Source organism: Natrix helvetica (assembly GCF_964273705.1).
Source record: "Natrix helvetica genome assembly, chromosome: 1".
Taxonomy (NCBI): domain Eukaryota; kingdom Metazoa; phylum Chordata; class Lepidosauria; order Squamata; family Natricidae; genus Natrix; species Natrix helvetica.
Window position 1 is genome coordinate 134,448,900 of NC_138548.1, and position 14,154 is coordinate 134,463,053.

General features: G+C 42.0%; 1 protein-coding gene across 2 annotated transcripts in view; it reads right to left on the reverse strand.

The window, feature by feature from the left end:
* Positions 1-14,154, reverse strand: part of HSPBAP1 (HSPB1 associated protein 1) — a 75,128-nt gene that overhangs the window by 25,846 nt on the left and 35,128 nt on the right. For both annotated transcript variants that reach the window (XM_081938795.1, XM_081938794.1), the window contains one exon: positions 7,615-7,805. In XM_081938795.1, the coding sequence (XP_081794921.1) occupies positions 7,615-7,805 (191 nt within the window). The remainder of the gene's footprint in view (positions 1-7,614; positions 7,806-14,154) is intronic.

The window sequence follows — 14,154 nt, forward strand, 5'->3', positions numbered from 1 at the left end:
TTCTGGAATTTTTTGAACTCTATCCTCAATTTTCATCATCGTTTTGTAAATATTCTCAGCTCTTCCCTCCATTCTTTCTGTTCTTTGTTCTATAATCTCAAGACTCTCTTCAATGTTCTCTGTACTTATTAGTACTTTTTGAATTTCTAATATAATATTTTGCAATGTTAATTCCTTTTCTTCTTCATGTTGCACTATTTTTCCAGGTTGTAAGTACTGCCACTAAACCATCCAAGGCTTATTGCTAGGTTTCAAACAAATTCACTATAATCTTTCAAGTCCAGTCTTTCTCTTTACTCCAGTCCAGCTACTGAAAATACTCCAAAAGAGCACCTGTATAAACAAATCGTGCTCTTCCCACTGTTCCTTTCAATAAACAAAGTCAAGGACTTTGAGATATAAAATATAAGTTAAATGTTCATAGGAATTAGTGTTTCCAAGCCTCCACTCTCTAGGTGGCAGTGTTACTTCTTTTTCTTCTGCTTTTAGCCTTCTCTTTGTTCCGAACTTGAAAGAAAAATATGTTTAAAAGGTAAAATCCACCCAAACGCAAAAAGAGATTCTTGCTCCACAGATTCAAAAAGTGAGGAAAAATAGAAGAAGAAGGAAAAAAAGAGACCAGTCCAATTTAAAAAGTAAGAGGCATTTGTAAGAATTCCATCCAAAAAAAGAAAACGAAGTTAAGGAAAGAAAGATAACACTCTAATTTTAATACAGGCTTAATCCGGCGCTTGCTCTCTTCTGTCTTCAATTTTAATTTTGTTCTAAGTCTTTTTGGGTATTCTCTTCTCCAATAGTAAAATTTTTCTTATCATTTTGACACTCTCATGCTCTGCTTCTGTTGCAGGGGGCTGTCCCAATCTTGTGCAGCCTCAATGGCTGCTTCTCTTGTAGCTGGAAAAAAGAGCTTCTCCTGGATCAATCAGGGGCTTTGTGATGCCCCTGAGATCAGCAGGACATGCCCTTCTCTATCACTGTCTCTACAGGATGGTTTAGGTCCAAAAAGGACCATCCAGCAGCAGAGATATTGACAGAAATCCTGGAGCCCCAAGATTGTATGTTGTGTTGTAGCAACATCAGCCCCGCCTCCCTCTTAATTTCTTTTTGGAATGTTGTCAAACATGATGGCTTATACACCACAACTGCATTCCACACAAGGAAGTATGCAGCAAATATAATACCGAGTCTTTGGTATATTTTGCTTTTTGTAGTTTCTACAGCATTTTGATTCGTTCATGACATTTATTTCTCTTCCAAAAAAGAATGCATTGAAGGTGGAAGAAGGAAGAAAGAAGTGAAGATTGTTCTTTCATGAAATGATAATTCTTGTGGCCTTTGGTTTTCTGTTTTCTAGAAAACAAAATGGCCTCTGAAAACAAGACCTGTTTCTTCAGAGAATGGCCTAGAATCCACAAATACTTTTTCTTCCACAGCTTGACCTTTTAATACTGCCTCACATTCAATACTATATAGATTTTATGGTATTAGCACAAGACCTTCTTCAGTATGAAGCACTATATCTACATATGCATGGCATATGATATATAAAACGTACTATTCTTCCTAAATTCTTTCTCTTAGCTTTCTTCCTCCAGCTTCAGAGATAAACCTTTGCAACATTTAGTGTATCCTCATTTTCTATAAAGCAGTTTTAACTTCTTATAAGATTGCATCTATTTTTCTGAGACTTCACACTGGAGAACCATGCAGGTAAATGCTAAGCTGCCCACTAATGAGGTAACAGCAGGATATTACTTGATCTACAAGAAAGAAATACAAAAGACTAATGCAAACATTTGTCAGAAGCTTCAAGAAACCTCAAAGGAAAAATTGCTCTTCCAGCTTTCCACAGCCATAAAATTTTAAATCCAATACAAGTATTTCGGTGATAAAGGTAACGGTAATAACCATCTCCACACTTCAATCTCACACCTAACTGGTTTCTGCATTCTGTTGAAACTTGAGAACAAAGAGAAAGAACATAATCAATATTAGATTAAAAAAAGAACCCCCCCCCATTTAAAAAAAAGTATAACAGCTTCAATAAATATCTGACACATTATGGGCAAAATAGTTTTTATCACATGAACTGAAAAGGAATTGGTAAGTACTGAAATTCTGGCACAATGGTTTGCATTCTCTTTTCTTGCAAGAAAAAAGATCAGCAGCTGAAACAAATGCCGTTTGTAAGTATCCCAACCATAACAGATGGCACATTACTTCTGAATTACATTTATTTTGCTTACTACTTATAACAGAGCTAATATATCCATATGTCACTTTAAGAGCTCTCATTTCTATTTAAGCTCTACACATTTATCTTGCTTTTGATTTATCGGTCAGAAGTTTGTAATGTGATATCAAGTTAACAACAAAAACAACAACAAAAATTCTGGATGACATGAGATATTGTTTGCCCATTAAAATAATAGAATCATTACCTTAAGCCACATAACTGTAAATGATAAACAATGCAATCTAAGTTTCAAACAACTTCTAAATGGCTCAATTAATCATGATGAAGAAAAAAATAGGTAAAATGGCCTTCTTGTACCCTTCAAGTCACCTTAGAAAAATACATAAATAAAAACTAGATGCAAAGCAACAGATCACTATGAAAATTTAGAAAAAACAAGTTACCAATGGAAGCAAATTTCTCAGCTAATTTAATGGCATTAATAATACTCAGTATCTTAAGCAGTTTTTTTTTAAAAAAGCCTGCTCATGTTGTGACCAAATCAGATTACAATATACAGGCATTTTTAAAACATGTTTTTGTTACATGGAAGAAAAGAGGAACAGGAAATATTTCATTCCTGTTGCCATTCTGTCTGTTGCTCTCTTGGTTGTTGTCATTGTTCAGTCATTCAATTGCTTTGATTCTTCATGGCATTATCTTGCCAGTGCTGCCTATCAACAGTCTCTTTTCTGAAAGTTTGATAGCTCATATTTGTATCATTTGCATCATGAGGACCCAGATTGTTGGGGGCAATGTGCTGACTCTGTAAACCACTTAGAGGGGGCTGTAAGGCACTGTGAAGCGGTATATAAGCCTAAGTGCTATTGCTATTAATCTAGATTCCTTATCTTCCATTGTCTTTTTTTGTAGCCTTTGAATTTCCCAAGCATCAGTCTCTCTCTCCAGTGACTTGTTCCTTCTCATCGTAAGTCCAAAATAAACTTCAGTTTCATTATTAGTGCTTCCAGTGAGAAGTCTGGGTTTACTTCATCTATTTTTTCTCAAGAAATTCTCAACCAATTTTCTCCAGCCATCCAACTCAAAGGCTCATAATACTTCTTCATCATTTTTGATGTTCCGCTTTCATAGTCCTATGTTATGAGTGGGAAAATCACAGTCTTGTTTGCTCTCAGTGTGAAATTTCTTCTCTTTTATTATTTTGTCTAGATCTATCAAAGTCTTTCACCCAAGCAGCAGAGTTTCTCTTTATTTCATGGCTATAGACAACATTCTTGTGCATTTTTGAGCTTAGAAGATAATGTCTGTTACTACTTCAACTTATTTTCTGCATATCTACATTGGGTTGGTATAGTCTATAGTTGAATATATAGTGTTCAACATAGTTTTATTTATACATGTAATGTTCAATTGAATAGCTTATCTGTTTTGTATTGAATGTATCAGAGTTCTTTCTAACAGCCCAATAGATGATGATGATGATGATGATGATGATGATGATGATGATGATGATAATAATAATAATAATAATAATAATAATAATAATAATAATAATAATAATAATAATTCTTAGCCGCACCCTCTCCCGAAGGACTCGGGGCGGCGTACAATAAAAAACACATAAAATACAATACGGACAATACACACACAAAATAAACGAATACGTGTACATGGAGGAGGTAGGCAGATGAATAAAGACAATTAAAAACACAATTTAAAATCCCCTAATAAAATTCCAAAAACCACAAAATTAAAAAACCCGTCAGGAGCAGTGTGAACAAACTATGGTTGAGCGAGGCCAGCTACTTGGAATAGGTGGGTCTTGAGCTTTATCCGGAAGGCGCGGAGGTCAGAGGTGGTCCTAATATCCGGGGGAAGGTCATTCCACAGGGCTGGGCCCGCTACAGAGAAGGCTCTGCTCCTAGACGCCGCCCCCCGACATTGTCTGGTGGACGGCACCTGGAGGAGTCCCTCTCTGTGCGAGCGAATTGGTCGCAGGGATGTATGGGGCAGGATACGATCCCGCAAGTAGCTAGGTCCTGAGCCATGGAGCGCTTTAAAGATTGTTATCAAGACCTTGAAACGCACCCGGTAGACCACAGGGAGCCAGTGCAGCTCGCGCAGGAAAGGTGTCACATGGGAGTACCTTGTACTCCCCATAATTACCCGCGCGGCCGCGTTCTGGACCAACTGTAGTCTCCGAGTGCACTTCAAGGGAAGCCCCATGTAGAGAGCGTTACAGTAGTCCAGGCGAGACGTCACCAGCGCATGAGTAACTGTGCGCAAGGCATCCCGGTCCAATAGGGGGCGCAATTGGCGCACCAGGCGAACCTGGTGGAACGCCCCCCTTGCCACGGCCGTCACATGGTCATCCATGGACAGCCGAGCATCCAGGAGGACGCCCAAATTGCGCGCCCGCTCCACCGGGGCAAGTTGTACGCCCCCGATGGCCAGAGATGGAATTAACTGGTTGAACCGGGGGGGCGGAACCCACAGCCACTCCGTCTTGGAGGGGTTGAGCTTGAGTCGGTTGTCATCCATCCAGACCCGTATGGCTTCCACACACCGGGACATCACTTCGACGGCCTCGTTGGGGTGGTTCGGGGTGGAGATGTACAGCTGAGTATCATCAGCGTACAGATGGTATCCCACCCCGAAACCACAGATGATCTCACCCAGCGGCTTCATATATGTGTTGAACAGGAGCGGCGAGAGGACCGACCCCTGTGGCATCCCACAGGTAAGGGGGCTTAGAGTCGACCTCTGCTCCCCTGTCAACACACGTTGCGTCCGGCCGGAAAGGTAGGAGCCGAACCACCGTAAAACGGTGCCCCCGACCCCCAACCCCTCCAGTCGGTGCAACAAGATACCATGGTCGATGGTATCAAAAGCCGCCGAGAGGTCTAATAGGACCAGGATAGAGGAACAACCCCTATCTCTGGCCCTCCAGAGATCATCCACCAACGCGACCAAGGCCGTCTCCGTGCTGTGCCCAGGGCGAAAGCCCGACTGGCGCGGGTCTAGATAATCATTTTCCTCCAGATGTCGTGGAAACTGATAAGCCACCACACTCTCTACAACCTTCGCCAGAAAGGGAAGGTTGGAGACAGGACGATAATTGGCCAGCTCCGTAGGGTCCAGGGAAGGCTTCTTGAGCAAGGGTCTCACCACCGCCTCTTTCAAGGCGGCTGGAAGAGACCCCTCACCCAGCGAAGCGTTCACTAGGCCCAGGAGCCAGTCACGTGTAACCTCCCAGGATGCCAGTACAAGTCAGGAGGGACACGGGTCCAGTAAACATGTGGTAGGTCGCAGTCGTCCACGCACTCTGTCCAAATCCTCGATGGCAACCAAGTCAAACTCCTCCCGGATTGGTCTCTCAAGACTCGCCACAGACGCCTCTACAGGGCCACTGAAAGGGACCCAATCCTTCCGGATTTGAGCGATTTTATCCTGCAGATATTTCCCAAATTCCTCTGCCCTACCCTGTAAAGGGGCCTCCCGCGGCCTCTGAAATAGGAGGGAGCGGGACACCCGAAACAGGGCGGCAGGGCGGTTCTCTGCGGATGCAATGAGAGTGGCACAATATTGACGTTTGGCCACTCTCAATGCCACAAGGTACGTCCTTAAATAGGCTCGTACCTGTGTCCGGTCAAATTCGGAGCGGGAGGATCTCCAACGACTCTCTAGGCATCCCTTGCGGCGCTTCATCACCCTTAGCTCCTCGGTAAACCAAGGGGCCAGGGTGGAGCGTTGCCGCCGGAGAGGCCTCAAAGGCGCCACCCGGTTCAAGGCCCCGGTAGTCGCATTATTCCACGCGACCACCAGGTCCTCTACCCGAGGGCGGGTCAGGGCCGCAGAAGGTGGCCCAAGCTCCATCTGGAACCTATCTGGTTCCATCAGGCGCCTGGGGCGGAACCATCTGGTGTTCTCCGGTTCCGCCTCCCCGCAGCGGGGGGTAGCACCAGGGAAGTCAAGTCGGAGGAGTGAGTGGTCTGACCATGACAGGGGAGTGATGGTTAAGTCCCCTCCTCCCAGATCACTCAACCACTGGCCAGAGACAAAAACAAGGTCCAAGGTGTGACCTCCCTCGTGTGTCGGGCCCTGAATCAATTGAGTCAGGTCCATGGCTGTCATGGAGGCCATGAACTCCCGAACCCCCTCGGATGCTTCTCCCACCGATGGCAGGTTAAAGTCCCCCATCACTAAAAGTTTGGGGGTCTCAACCGCCACCAATGCGATCAGCTCGAGGAGTTCGGGCAGGGCCGCTGATGTATAGCGAGGAGCCAGGTATACTATCAGCAGGCCCAACTGTCTCCCAGGGCCCCATTTCACAACAAGGGATTCACATCCGGACGTCTGTGGCACAGTGAACTCCCTCGGCTCTAAGTCCTCCCGAATAATCACTGCTACCCCACCGCCCCTGGGGTTGCTACCCCACCACCAGTGTTGCTATCCTATAGCTTGGGAGAGGGAGAATCAAGTAGGTAAACATATTTAAAGGGTACTATAAGGATACATAGCATATGTTTGTGACAATTAATATATATAGTGATTAATTCATAGTCAGGATGGAAGAGCTGTTCAAAATCAGGTAAAGAAGGTCACTGAATGACCTTGACTTAATTATTGCCTTTCTGCCTAATAATCTTCAAAGGACTATTTTGACACTGCATTCAATTCTCGAAGCAATACTGTAAGAAAACCATTATAGCTAACTGAATTGAACTCAGAAGAAAGGAATGATTATTAATGACTAGGGAAGACAAGTGCTTCTAGGAATGTATAAAGGAAGTGAGTGTGTCTAGCATGAGGACACTGGTTGGATGTGATAGTCCTTTTCAAGATCCTTGAAAGGTTTTCTGCAGAAGGTGACAGAAGGTAGGCTAGATCTAATGAGATTAAGTTACAGAAGGATACTGTCTAGAATTTCAGAAATCTGGAAACCAGAAGGAATTCTTGATGGTAAGAATTTTGGTAAGAAGTTTGACAATAAAATACATTCTTCAGAAAAATGGCAGCTCTTCCAAATGAAGATGCCCAAGCCAAGAGTAGATAGCTGTTTACTGGGGAAGTATTGTCTTCATATTTCATATTCAACCAGAAAATTAGACTGCGGCCTATACGAATTTTGTTAACTCTGTGATTCTATGATAACAGAACTGGTAAAGCTCATACTGTATATACTGTACAGTGCTTGAATCTCTGAGAAGAAAATTAGCAACGCAATTAAATATTCATTTCAATAAATTAAATATTTAAAAATAAAATTTAAAAATAAAATAAAATGTTTTTAAAAACCCTCCACGGCACACTCTTTTTTCAACACACCAGAAAAAAAGTTCTATAATAATCAGGATTTTCTAAATCACCCCGTCAGTTTGATGAGATAAATAAAGGACAAAAGAAACTAAATGTACCTGAAAATGTTCTGGCTTGTCTTCAAATAGCCTATCAATATACTTATAGTCAGCATACATCCAGTATTTACACAAATCATAACTACTGAATGGTCCAGAAGGACAAGGCTGCTGTCTTCCGCTCCAGGCCAGAAAATCATCAAGTGTAGCCTCTGCATATGCACACTCCGTTTCGAAGAGAGGAGCCGTAGCTGTATCAGAAGAGACAACATTACATGCACATTAAACACAACACCAATAATAAAAAATAGATATGAAGCAAAGCACTTTAGGAGAGAAAGCAATAACTTTCTCTCTCAGCCTAGACTGCTGGTTAAATGCAACATAAAAACCACAAATGAAATTACAGCAGTTTATAGATGTTTCAGCTGAAGATGCAGCATATATGACAATGCTCATGCGTAACTCTTTTTTTATTATTATTATTACTGCTGGGAGCCTTTCTTGTGCCTAAGTCTGTAGATGAGGTTTTGCATTTGCCTTTAAACTATATCTAATTCTTTCAATAAATGTTTGGCCCTTTTGGAGTTTCTGAATTTTTCATGTTGCCACCAAATCTCATCAGGGCTTCGTGTGGACCCTACTGATATATAAATGGAATCTAGAGGAGCAAATAACCAAAAACCTGCTGCTTGCTTTATGTACTTCATAAATAGTCACTGAAAACACAGAGTGCCAGTAGGAAAAAAAGAACTGCCTTCTTAGATTCAGTAGTTGGTTACCCTGTCTGTAGCTGTAAGAACAGCAATCGAATCTTCCAATAGTTGCACATTTGTTTCAGGATCCAAGCTAATTTGGGCTTAGATTTTGGTGCATGATCAATGAATGTGCCCAAGTCCACCATCATTTAAGTCAGGCCTCTCCAAACTTGAGAACTTTAAAACTTGTGGAGTTCAACTCCCAGAATTGTCTGGCTGGGGAATTCTGGGAGTTGAATTCCACAAGTCTTAAAGTTGTCAAGTTTGGAGAGGCCTGATTTAAGTGATGGGGACTACTGAGCTTCCGCAGTGCCACTAATGTGTAGACCAGTAGCACTGCAGAGATTCAGTGCTTTTTCAACTCTCTTAAAAACCTCTGTCAAGATTTACAGAATTGCTTAGGCATCCTCAGTGAGAACTTTGTTTTAGCCCTAGAGCAGGGGTGGGATCCTACTGGTTTAATAACCGGTTCGCTGAACACACGCTTTGCACACATGCACAGTTCACAGAGAAATTACTTCCGCATTACTGCTTTGGAGGAAAACAGCTGAGGCGTGGCAATCCACTCTACTGCGCCAATCAGCTGGGCTTCAGAAAAGGGAATATAGGTGAGTATAATGCAGGGGTGGGCAGGCAGGCCCAGCTGAAAGTTGGAGTGAACTGGTTCACCCCCATCCGATAGTCGGAGCTACCGGTTCACCCGAACCAGTCCAAACTGGTAGAATCCCACCCCTGCCCTAGAGTCTATGCCTTGCTTTCAATTGCTTTCGAAATTCTCTTCATTTACCATTCGAAGATGCTGATTTCCTAGTTGTGAGGCTCTTTGGATATGGGCCTCTGTTAAAATCCCTGAAATGTTTCCTTTCCAGCCAAGAAGCTTAGGTCTTAGTCCATAGAAACACAAGGTTGTTGCCTTCTACTAAGTCAATCTCTGATCCATCCTGGCTGTTGTTGTTGGCATGGATTAACAGCTGTCTTCCAGGATTACAAGCCAGAACCTTTTGAGCCTTGCTGGCATATCAGAAGGACTGAATTACGTTTTTATTTCTTGCATTTATATAATGCCAGAATTAGATATCTTTTGCACTCCGACTGCCTGTTGTATTTTTCTGAGAAAGGGAAATGAAATAAAAAGCTGGAGGATCAGTGGAGCCTCATGATTTAACCATTATGAATTAATGCATCTGTTTTATGCAAAGGTATTTTTTAAACCAAGGGTCTAGAGTTCACTTTGGATTGCAAGCAGCAGGTTCATCAAATATTCCCCAGAAACATTTCTCTTTCCTATATTCATCAGCAAAAACTGTTTTGTTCAGCTCACAAGTGGAGACATTTAGTATGTCTGGATTTTAACAGGTGTTGAATCTGTAGGCTGTCAAACCAGTCAGTATTTGAGCTTTTGGGGACTGAAATACCCACTGAAAATAAATAGCCAGGTATTCTTCCGTCTTTTCTCCTGGACAGGATTCATAGGAGAGAAGAAAATGTTGTGCATATATAGTCTGGGAGTCAGCCTATGATGTTCCAAATAAACATTTTAAATGCTTTTTTCCTACACTGTTTAGATGAAAATTCAGTAGGCTATGGCTAAAAAAATAATCATTCCCCCATAAAAGTATTAAGTACCACTACGTTGGTTTTTGCCATTTTACCCCACAAAATAGATTTCATTGTTCATTTATGAAAGAGCTTTACTCCCAATAATATGTTTTTAAAGAAAAGTAAGGCTATATAGATATAGATGATACTATAGTGTATTTAATTCTTGGGGACACTGAGACATTAACAAATTCTTTCTTTGATAATGCAGTAGTCCTCTAGTTTTTCTTCACTCATGGATTTAAATACCTTTTGTGGATAGCGACCCCACCCCCAAGACTTATCTGAATATTTAAATCATAACATTTCTTCAGGTTTTCAGGACCCCCTGTGATGACATTGCACCCTCCTAGGGGTCCATGGACCACAGGTTGAGAACCACTGTGATAATATTTAGGATGTTTATCCCACCCAAGACCTGCTGTGCTATGGTGGTGGGTGGTGGGTGTTCCTGGGGGGGGGGGAAATCAAAAATGAATTCTGGATTGTGCACTCGGAGTATTTATTACCAGCGGTGTCACCCAAGGTATGAAGATCATCCTTCAACTAAGCAGGCGCCTATATCGAGCAGCGTAATTATAAGAAGATGCCAGAAGCAGATGATCACCTTAGTGTCAATGGCAAAGATATCAATTTATTGTGCAGGGAAGGCAACCCACCCCTATGTTTTTACCAAGAAAACCACATGGATAGAAAAGATAAAATGAATGACAATATACTGCTGGATGTTGGACCCCTCGGGTCGGATGGCACTCCACATGCTACTGAGGACAAGTTGAGGATCTTTCGGAATATGTCTATGGAGATTATCAGTCATCCAGGTCATAATTGTCCCAAAGGTGCTTTTTCAAGAGGCAACTGGACTTTCTGTTTTTTCTTTGACGTTGTTTAGCTTCGCCTCCATGAAGCTTCTTCATCTCTCACTAGATGGTGGGGAATGGAAAGATTTATACTCCTTGCAGACAGTTGGTCATTTGCATTATTTTAGGGAGTTCTTGAGGCCACCTGGAGGTTTATCTGTGTGGTCAGGGTCAACCGAGTAGCGGAAATGGTTGTGGAGCTTTCTTGGAACTGCTGAAATGACTTGTTGTAGACTGGAGATAGATGATGTCATAACCCTCCCCCTCTGTTGAGAAAGGGCTGTTCAGTTTTGACATAGATGATCTCCATGACCCCTCTTTCAAACCAGCAGTGCTCTCTGTCCAAAATGTGGACTTTGCTGTCTTCAAAAGAGTGGACTTTATCTTTTAAATGCAGATGGACTATTGAATCTTGTCCTGGTGGGTTTGTTCTTCTCTGTTGTGCCACCGTTTATGAAGTGGTTGCATTGTTTCACCAATGTACAGATCTGCACATGGCTCATTGCATTGTACTGCATACATAGGAGAATAACATTAGTATGCCAAAGGATGCCGGTAGACAGATAGTAACCAATTAAGAAGAGATCTAAGGAAGATGGAAGGTGTATACTGGGACACTATACAGTAGAGATGTCAACATCCAAGATACCTTAGAAAATACTCCTTATTTACAAGAACCTCTTGTACTGAAAGATGATGCTAGATCAGCACTCTGTCATTACCAAGTTGGAAGGCTACAGGAACTAATGTAACACCCACTGAAATATGGCAAGGAGCAGCAGAAGAACTAGTCAAAATATTAACCAAGCTATGTTAGCAAATCTGGAGAATGACACCATGGCCAACTGATTAGACAAGATAAATCTACATTCCAATACCAAAAAAAGCCATATTTGCCAGCATGCGAGCTTTCAGCTCTCCAGCTCTTTTTCAGCCTTCCAGAGGGCCGGGAAATGCCATTTTTGCCCTCCCCAAGTTTCAGGAAAGCCTCCTGGGGAGGGCAAAAACTCCTCCCCGTGTGGAGGGGGTTGTGCGTGCATGTGGGGGGGGTCGCACATGCATGCACGGGGGGTCACATGTGCATGCTCTGGTGGGCGGGACACATTGGATTGTGCATGTGGGCACGCACACACAATTTTGGCACACCTTTACAAAAAGGTTTGCCATCATTGTGATAGACCAAGCATGAAAGCCTTGGAAAAAAAATACAAATGCTGTGATGTTTTTCTATCTATAAAGATCAGAATCATACAAGTCACACTATGGTATCGGTATTCCCTGTGATTTTAAAGAAGCAGGATAGGAAGAGTATTAACTCCTTTGAAACTTGGTATTGGAGAAGTTTCCTGAGAATAACTAGGACAGCCAAGAAAACAAACCAATGGATCATGAACAATCCACTCAGAGTCTCACTTGAGGCACAAATAATGAAGCTCAAATAATCCTACTTTGGACACATTATGTGAACCCCCCAGATCTCTGGAAAAGGCTCTATCTAAAACTAACAAAGGTGGAAGAATCAGAAGTAAGGTGGATGGATTCAGTTACAGAGGCAATGAAAGCACCATTGGGAGGCTTGAGAGAACAGGTTAGGAACTGATCATTGTGGAGAAAATCTCTCTATATGGTCGCTAGGAGTCGAAAACAATTTGTTAGCGTACAATCAATACAGAGGTGGTATTCAGCAGGTTCTAGTTCTAGCGAAAATTTTGAGTAGTTTGGAGTACCGGTAAATACTACTTCTGACTGGCCCCACCCCCATCTATTTTCTGCCTCCCGAGTCCCAGCTGATCTGGAGGGAATGGGGATTTTGCAGTAACCTTCCCCTGGAGTGGGGAGGGAATGGAGATTTTACAATATCCTTCCCCTGGAGTGGGGAGAGAATGGATATTTTACAGTATTCTTCCCCTGGAGTGGGGAGGGAATGGATATTTTACAGTATTCTTCCCCTGGAGTGGGGAGGGAATGAAGATTTTACAATATCCTTCCCCTGGAGTGGGGAGAGAATGGATATTTTACAGTATTCTTCCCCTGGAGTGGGGAGGGAATGGAGATTTTACAATATCCTTCCCCTGGAGTGGGGAGAGAATGGATATTTTACAGTATTCTTCCCCTGGAGTGGGGAGGGAATGGAGATTTTACAGTGTCCTTCCCTTGCCATGTCCACCAAGCCATGCCCACAGAACCAGTAGTAAAAATGTTTCAATTCCCACCACTGAATCAATAATATGTCTGTGCTTATCTATATTTTAAAGACATAAATCATTTTAAAAACTAATTATAGATTTCTGAAGGATGGATTTCCTACATCAGCCAAACATACATATTCCACCAGGGCACGAAAAGCATATTTGAATCCACTAGCCTTCATCGTTTTGTGAACAAAAATCTGTACAAAACTAGATGGGCTTTTGGTCTCCTCCAGCAAGATTCCCTTTCTGTTCTTATTCTCTTAAAGCTTAAAAGTAAAAACAGATTTCAAAAGCTGGCAAGACATTTTTCAACATCACTGCATATAACAAAGGTGCATATTAACATCTGTTTGCTATTTTTCAAAATTCCTCTTTTTACAATTGCTCTCAACCAATTGGCATTCTTTTATCTTGACTGATTACCTTTAATTCATACCACAAAAAGGCAGATAATACTGCAGTCTCAAGATGACAAGGACCTTTCTATACAAAATATCATCAATGGCAAGGGCAATTTCAATGGTGATGCATGAAACTCTTTCAAAAATATTATTCAGACAGCCGGTGGATATGTCTCTTCTTGGAATAATAAAGAGTACTGAGAGCCTCTGAACACTGCCAATTGATGGAAAAGGAGGTGAGCAATTTTAGTCAATTCCCTTTACTTCCTATTCCCCCCCCCCCCCATGATGCAATTGGCCATATTGCTCTGGAGTCTCCCACAACCCTTGAGCTGACTTTAAAGAAATACAGTGAGTGAGAGTGATCTGGAAAAATAGGCAAGAATTGCTTCTCCACTTCTTAAAGTGAGAATGTCCCATGAGTAAAAGTATATTCATATGGACAATGTTCTGAATTTCTAATGTCTTATTAGAGAGAAAGCAGATGGCTTGACTGCTATTGACTTCCCACTAATCTCAAAAAGCTAAGCAGGGTCAGACCTGATTAGGATTTGGAGGGAAAACCAATAAGAAAACTACTAAGAAAACAAAAAACTAGGACTGGTGCCTAGTCTGGAAAGTAAGCAAATCAGTAAATGGAAGGCTCAGAAGGCGGCAATGCCTAATCAGTTCAGTGTCTAAGCAAGACAATGCAGTAATGTGTCTGTAAAGTCACCAGATATCAAGCTTGACCCAAAGGAAACTCTACTGTGTTTATTATATAATAAAGCTTATAACAGAACTTTTCCTA